The sequence below is a fragment of the Macadamia integrifolia genome, chromosome 8, assembly GCF_013358625.1.
Source record: "Macadamia integrifolia cultivar HAES 741 chromosome 8, SCU_Mint_v3, whole genome shotgun sequence".
In the NCBI taxonomy this organism is placed as follows: domain Eukaryota; kingdom Viridiplantae; phylum Streptophyta; class Magnoliopsida; order Proteales; family Proteaceae; genus Macadamia; species Macadamia integrifolia.
The window spans coordinates 6,817,784-6,825,908 of NC_056564.1; the positions used below are offsets into that span (position 1 = coordinate 6,817,784).

The 8,125-nt window shown below is 36.2% G+C and overlaps 1 protein-coding gene across 1 annotated transcript; it reads right to left on the reverse strand.

The window, feature by feature from the left end:
* Positions 1-2,541: 2,541 nt before the first annotated feature.
* LOC122087650 (LOB domain-containing protein 12) lies at positions 2,542-3,597 on the reverse strand. The gene is made up of 2 exons (XM_042656849.1): positions 3,253-3,597; positions 2,542-2,925 (listed from the first exon to the last, which is right to left on the reverse strand). Exons 1-2 carry the CDS (start codon positions 3,409-3,411, stop codon positions 2,587-2,589), a joined length of 498 nt encoding a protein of 165 aa, XP_042512783.1. The 5' UTR covers positions 3,412-3,597; the 3' UTR covers positions 2,542-2,586.
* Positions 3,598-8,125: the final 4,528 nt, after the last annotated feature.

The window sequence follows — 8,125 nt, forward strand, 5'->3', positions numbered from 1 at the left end:
GGTGAAGGATAATTTGATCCCTTTCAAAAGCTACCCATTGTTTATGAGTGGATATATTACTACTTGTGAAAATATATATATATATATATATACTACTATACATCTAGCATACCATCTTTTGGCCAATGGCCAGACAACTGGGTGCTGGTAGGGCCAACGGCCACCTACTCCTACACACACATCTACACACACGGAGTGTATTACAGGATTCGATCCCATGACTTCAAGGCAAAGCTGCCACCACTAGGCTATTCTAGTGTTCGAAGATGCCTTCTATGCATTAATGTAAAAATAAACATATGACATAGATCTTGAATTTCACAACTGAATATATAGTTTGATTAACAAGTTTATGTCGTGGGTAAATAAATAAACTATTGACCAACGGCCATTAACCACTTTGCTAGCCTTTAACAGAAGCAAAATGCCTCGATTTACATAATTTAATAGTTTAGGAAAAAGAGGAAGAAGAAGATGAAGAAGAAGAAGAAGAAGATGGAGAAGGAGAAAGAGAAGAGATATGGACCAAGCAACCTTCACTTTGGAAGCAATATATCCTCGAGCCCTCAAAAGAGAAAAGGGCTGCCATATTTGACTCCTCTCGAAAAGAAGCAAAGATCGAGATTGAAACACAGAGAGAGGTCTAATTTGTCTTGTTATGTACTTTCAGATATGTCTTTTCTTAATCATTTTCAGCTTCATTAACTCCCACACCACACCCTCTCATCTTATGCATTAATTCCAACAAGGAAGCTTCATGAATTATTAACCCTAGATTGGCTCATAGCTTTTAACTTAAAAAGAAAAAGAAAAAAGATTGGTTTGATGAATTATTAATCTTTTCTCTCTGTTTCACTGAACCGTGATTGTGTTATGATTATCATTTCTATTGTATTGTTATGTGGAGTCAAAAATGTAAAATGTCTCTACATCAAATGGTAATAAGCTTATCATCAATTCTAATAAGGGTTCGGTTAGATCAAACACCAAGAAGCAAGAAAAATAAAGAAACAATAGATCCGCACAACACAGAGATTTAATGAGGTTCACACACCAGTGTGGTGTACTACGTCATCGGGCGAAGAATAAGATGTTTCACTATTCATAAGAGAGATTACACCCAAGCAGAGGCGAGAAAACTCGCCCTGAAACCCTAGCTCGAAAAAACCCCAAAATACAATGACTTTCTCAACAAGGAACAGTACATTATATATACTCCAAGTCGTTGGTCGACCCATTGGGTCACAGTCAATCCGGTCCCTTTGCTTCCATCACAGATCTCAGAAAACTTCCCATTCAGGTCGCCACTAAAATATGTTGAATCGGATCAATCTTCAAAATGGGTCAAGAATTCGAGACAAACTTAACAGGTTCATTGGGGTTGATTTTAATGATCAAAAATATATTTGCAAGAACCCATCTCTATTATATATACCATGTGTTATATTGGATTATATTTTTACCATTTGTACAGAAAAGTACAGATCACAGATTATTCTAATACTAGACACAAGTGTTCACTTCTAAGTAAAGAAACTAATGTCTAGATTAAATTTATGATTAATGCGGGGCATTGAGAGAGGTGGGGAAAATACTAAAAAATTCTCAACAGAAGTAGGTCAGAAAAGGATTATCTAATGTAATAAAATAACTAGCTAACTAGATAGTGACAAATTGAGGGTTCATATAATAGTTTACACTTTAGACACAGCCAATACATAGCCAGAGGGAGACAAATATTTCAAAATGACAAAACCAAAGAGTGTGAAGACTAGGGGAAGTCACATTCCCATCACCATCTGGTAGAAAATGATAGAAGAAAAATCTAAACAGTTTAAAACCCAAGAAACACACAAGAAGAAAAAGAGGAGTAAAGGGTGGTTGGGGGTGAGTTTGACTTTGGAAATGCTTCCAAATTAAAGAAATCAAAAGAGGAATCTTTAAGTCAGGTGATGTCCTTTGTTTTATTTTTCTCTGGAACAGTACATGGATTCGACACATTAATGTAATTAAGGAGAGAGAAGAATTAAAAAAATAAGAAGAAGAAGAAGAAGAAGAAGAAGAAGAAGAAGAAGAAGACGAAGAAGAAGAAGAATGATCTTAGTAATAATATGAGTTTTTGTATTCTTCCCATATGAACAAATCACTTCCTTGCACTGGCCTCCATGTGAATATATATATAACAACAAAAATTTTCTAACTTCACCGAAATGCTAAATAAGATTCGTTATTGAAATGTTTGGAAGACAGAGAGCAGGCACCGACCCCTTCTCCAACGCGTTAATCAACCTGTTAAGCTTGTTTGTTTTTCAAGCAATTCTTAAAACCCTAATTTACTCCACCTTTCACATGCTGGGGTTGACCTGCTCAATCCAGTTATCTTCTTTTCTAAGCCCACCTCAGTCTACCTCTATTGTTATTGTTTACATTATTGTAATAGTAACCTCTCTCTCTCTCTCTCTCTCTCTCTCTCTCTCTCTCTCTCTCTCTCTCTCTGTGTGCAATATATCAATTATGAAAGATGTTCAGTATACGTGAGAATAAAGAAAGTTGAAATAGTAAACCATTTTCATTTAGGAAACCAAGTCAAGTCCAGAGAGATTCTCTCTTAGGAGGATCTTGAATTACATTGCTGGAAGAGGCAAAGTTGAGGAATTGGGGAAAGTTATTGAGGTTACTGTGAAGAAGAAGAGATTTGTCATCTGGGTTGTCTATCTGGTGAGTGGGTAAGGCTGCTGGCTCTTGCTGCATCTGGATACAAAGGATCTCTGCTTGAGCCATCGCAAGCTGCATCTGAAGTTGGGAGACTTGGTTCTGCAAGTATGATATAGCCCCGACGCAACCGTAAACAGGGTCTCGGACTCTCGCATTCGCTTCATATACGAGGCTGCTGACTGCATCTGCTCTTTGCTGAATTGGAAGCTCCTATAAATCACAAACCCAATGAAAATAAGTCAACCCTAGAAGCCATATGTAAATTAATACAAAACCCTAATGTAAGCGTATAAATCGTAGGATTAATGAGATGGGTTTCTAATCCAAACAACTTATGAACATGTATGTATGATTTATGAGAGAGAGAGAGAGAGAGAGAGAGAGAGAGAGAGAGAGAGAGAGGCCATATGTAAATTGATACGAAACCCTAATGTAATAGTATAAATCTTAGGATTTGTGAGATGGGTTTTTTGTCAAAATAACTTATGAACATGTATGTATGATTTTAGAGAGAGAGAGAGAGAGAGAGAGAGAGACCTGTAACATTTTACTGACATTGCTGGCACCAAAGACCTTGTGAACAATGGCAAACTTATGAGGATCATCAGAAGGGAAGTAAGGAGCGAAGATGCAGTCCTTAGCACACCGACGTCTCAACAGTTTGCAGGAAGCACAAGGGGAGCTACCACCACCCATAATGGAATGGAATGGAACAAAGAAAACCCTAGAAGGAGGAGAGCTGGTTTTGATGAAAAAAGAAGAGATTATGAATAGTGTGGAAGGAGAGCAGAGGAGAATAATATGCTTTGGTGGTCTTGTCTCTCTCCTGTCCTACGATGACGAACTTGATGAACACAAGCAGAAGACTTGCAAGGACAATGGAAGGGTGAGGGGGGAAGGTTGGGGAGCTAGTATTTATAAAGGAAATTTGCCTTTGAAAGGGAAATTCCAAATTTACCTTCCAAAAGGGATCCACCAAATATAAAAAGAAACATAGAAAACGGATCTTCTAAAGGCTAAGTTAAGTTATAGTTACCCTTTAAATTGAAGGTTAACAAATTAGTATATAATTAGCCTTAGTTAAAAATATTTTTACACTTTAATAAGCGAAATTATCATTTTTAAATTCCATAGAAAGACAACAAACAATAATAATGATGTACTATTGTACCCTTTATGCTTAGAAGAAAAAAACCAAGCTTCAATTCATTCGATTTTACCATTCTAACCTTGAATTTAAGAGAGTTTCATCAGAGTTTCTAAGGGTATTTTGATCATTTGAGGAAACAGATCTTATTGAGTATATGACAATTGTGAGTTTGAGACACGTCGTGGTCGTGAAAAGCCGAGAGGGTCTATAAGTGAGGTTGACCGCCGCCGAGGCGCGTGAAAGGTTGGCAATCCATCCATGCACTTGTTTGGCTTCCACGTTCCCCTTTGACTCTCTCTCTCTCTCTTCTTTCTCTCTCTTTCTCTCTCTCTCTCTTCTCACACACTGCACAGTGCACACGCGCACGACACACAAAGAGACATTAATGAGCAGCCATGTGTGTCGACTACTGTAGATTGGACTATTAAGTAGAAATTATGAAAGGAGGAGACCTCAGATCAGACAAGGGTAATTAGGGTTTAGGACCTTTAAGGTTGAAAGATTAATCAAATCCTCGATGCAAAACCCTAATTGGGCCCGAGGGACAAGGGCTCGACGGTGAATGTCTGCAACAGACATTCACGTGAACGCACATCCACACAAACACACATTTTCTCTCTCTCCACCGCACCTCTAAGGGTACCTTGGTAAATACATGAATAAATATACATTTGTGACAAAATATAAGCCTCACCTGTATAAGTACTACACACAGCGCGCTGTAGGTGATGGATTATTTTTTAATAAATTCTGCATTGCAAAAAAGGTTTTCTTTTTTGTTTTGTTTTGAGTAAAAGAGCAAATAATGTTTAAAAACCTAAGATGAAACACGATATTGGACCTATCGATTTTTGAAGAATTTTTTGTCCATGCATCCATGCTTATATATGTTTAATAATTATAATTTAGAAGTTATGAAAAATATATATATATATACATATAGAGAGAGAGGATAAAAACTTGTATCTATGAGAGGCTCCTATGCACAGACACAGGGATGATGGGTGTATGCCTCCAAGAGGGGCACGATGGTCATTGCGCTTTTTTTATCAGTGGCACAAGGGCTTCTCACAGAAAAAAAACACTTGCCATATAATTTATCACAACATATATATCATATTTTTTATGGGAATGGGTTTCGAGATCAGCACTCCATTCACTTTTAGGGGTATTTTAGGAATACTTTCAATTATTCATCAAATAAGGGGCGGGTTTTATTCCATTTCCATGGTTTATCACTCCAAACCAGTTGGCTAACTGAAAAACTTTTCTCCATTTAAAAAAATTTAGATTGTTAACCCATTTTTTATCCGATTTACAATGCTATACATGGAAGAACCAGCCAATTTAGATTAATTCAATCCAATTTGAATTGGAATCGAATCAAATGCTTGATTCAATTCTTTAACCCTGGACATGAAGGTGCAAGTGCAAAACCTGATCCGGCCCATTTAGATTCTTTCATTTGCTTTAGTGTCTAATGCAATTGGTGAGCTATAGTGAGTAAAAAGCCCATGCTCACGGAGAGATTTTGAATTCAAGCCTCTTAGCTGTTGTCAATTTATCTTCCTTAAAAAAATCTGAAAAGACTGAACTACCCTTTCGGCAATTCCCACCTTCAAGGGCAATATAGGGAATTAAAGCTCCACCCACATTATATGTAATTATGTCGTCATTATTAATTTTTATTTAATTTTCATGAGCTTGTCCGGACATGCACGTACATCACACGGACACGCACACGCACATGCATTCCCAGATGATCACATTAGCACATGGGTGTGTAGTGTGTACCAACCAATCGGTATATGAATCATGGAAACCATTGCCTTTTAATTCCTTCACATTGTTCTCGCCTATGATGGGTAAGCTTTGATTAATTAAGTCAAAAATAAGATCCTCCATATCAATGAAAGTCTTTGCTAGGGTGTGATGAACAACTTCACTAGATCTTCCTTCTCCATTTTGCTTTTTCACTATATATTAGTTTTGGAAGAGGGTTTTACAAGGACAGTGTAAGAAGGAGTGCGCACGACACACTTGAAGAATGGCATCATTCATATGGGACCACATGGTCAAGTTAAGAAAGAGAATGTTAATGTAGGCCCCACGACTTATTATGTGTGAGAGAGAAAGTGTATTGGGATATGCACTTTAGCTGCGTATGCTTCTTTTTCCATTTGTTTTAATGAAGTAAATTAGGACCACCGGTCGTGTACCCCAAAAAAAATAAAAAATAGGACCACCTATCATTGATTAATTTTCAAGAAAATAATAATAATTTTATTATTAAGGATATTATCAGCAAGCTCAACCTTATCGTAAATTTTTATTTATTTATCATTGGGGATAAGAACACCAACTGCAGGCTGTATAATATATGCTAGCACCTCCTTGTGTCTATCTCTCTCCTTCCTCTTATGAAATAATATATATACCTCCTATTGTGGGAGGAGAGAGACAAACATTGGGAAACTCTAGTGTATGCTAAACGGTTGACAAGGAACTCATCCCCTTATCATTATCAAGCAACTAGACATAGCATCCATTTTTTAACATAGTCGAACATTTAAATCCTAGTTATTATGATTGCTCTTGAGACTCTGTAGTCATAGGTTTCTATCCTTATCATTGCTCTGATTAAATAATTTTAAGTTCAGTCTAACTTAATAGGTGGAGGAAAACTGATAAGCTTTTTTCCTTGAGATTCTAGTACATTCACCGTTGATGAAGAGAATACTCATATATTGAGGGTTATAATTACTCAGTTCCTATATATTGAATGTCTGAAATGTCATTTACTATTTCAAATTCTATCGAAGTGATGTAGCAATTGAAAAGATATCCTCTCTTCATCTTCCTTGTGGGTGAAGAAAAATTCAGTCCAAAAAATAATTTTAACAATATTGAGAGATAATTTTTTCATAAAGTTTATATATTTGTTACCCTAGTTAATAGTTTTATCGATGATGCTATTCCGGTCGATGGGCTTCTTTTGTAATTTCCCCTCTCTCTCTCTCTCTCTCTTTAAATGTTTAATGAAAAATTTCTTTATCTTTTTTTTTGGTAAAGATGAAAATTTTCTTTATCAAAGTATGTATTTGTTGAATTGTTGCATTAATTCCAGTTTTTCACCTTAATATTCGAAGAATAATTTTCAAACAGAGGGAAAAAAAAGAGTGAATCAAATCCATATAAATGACCATGATGCATCCATGAATTAATTGAAAAAGCTTGAAAATTTTGTGTGCATCGTACCATGGATTATATAGAACAGGTTTCAAGATCCGTCTTCCTGTAACAACTAAAACACTAATCAGCATCGTCTCCCAACTTAAAATATTATAAAAAATGACTGCTTCAAGCTATAAGACCCATCAAGATTTTATCTAATAAGTAACACCAACCGAAGAAAAACACCCACTAAGTCATTAATGAGGTCCACTTAATGAGATCCAACATCAAACAAAGGATTGTGTAAAAATTAATTAAAAATAAAAAATAAAAACCTATTTCCAGAGAGATTGAAATTTATAAAATGAGAGTTGTAGAACCCTAAACCCTATTCCGCACTCTTTTGCATTTAATGCACTCCACATGATTCTAAGCTCAACATCTTCTCTTCCAAGAAGAACAGCTCTTCTTTCCTTGTTGTCATCGTCTCTGATCATATCTTATAAACTGAGTTGTTTTGATTCTCTCTACCCCCTTAGAAACAAATAAGATAATGGGTCCCCTTGGCTGAGTTTTAAAGCTAAGTTAACCTCATGGAACTCTACGGTTTTCGAAGTTTCAAGTTTCAACCTCTCCTAGAAGCTCTAGGAAGAAGAGAAATTAAAAAGGTGACAAGAACCTTGATATTGTGTTTCTGTTTGTTTAGATAGTAAAGTAAGAGAAAAAACAGACATCTTTCACCTTCTTTGAAGAAGAAAACATGCGAGCTTCAATGCAGCATTAAATGCTTCTTGTGGTTATGAAGATTCCTTTTTCTGAAATTTTTTTTTTTTTCCTTTGAAGCATCTCATCTCGTCTTTCATATGTTACAAGATGATGATGTTTTTCTTTCTGGGATAGGGTTTCATAAACTCAGAATATCCGCATCCGTATCGATCAGTACCGATTCCTGATTTGAATCGGTACCCTCTATCAGAATAGAATAGAATGGGCCCACGTTACGGTCAAAGCCATATTTCTTCTTTCATTGTAGGGTTGGAAGGCATTCCTTGGAAGGGGTGAGGTCAGGGCTTGTTTAACTGGCAC

Bases quoted from the DNA above. Each gene is read 5' to 3' on its own strand.
- LOC122087650 (XM_042656849.1), bottom strand. From the start codon at position 3,411: ATGGGTGGTGGTAGCTCCCCTTGTGCTTCCTGCAAACTGTTGAGACGT. The intron at 2,926-3,252 runs GTCTCTCTCTCT...TGTGATTTATAG, and splicing joins ATGTCAGTAAAATGTTACAG to GAGCTTCCAATTCAGCAAAG.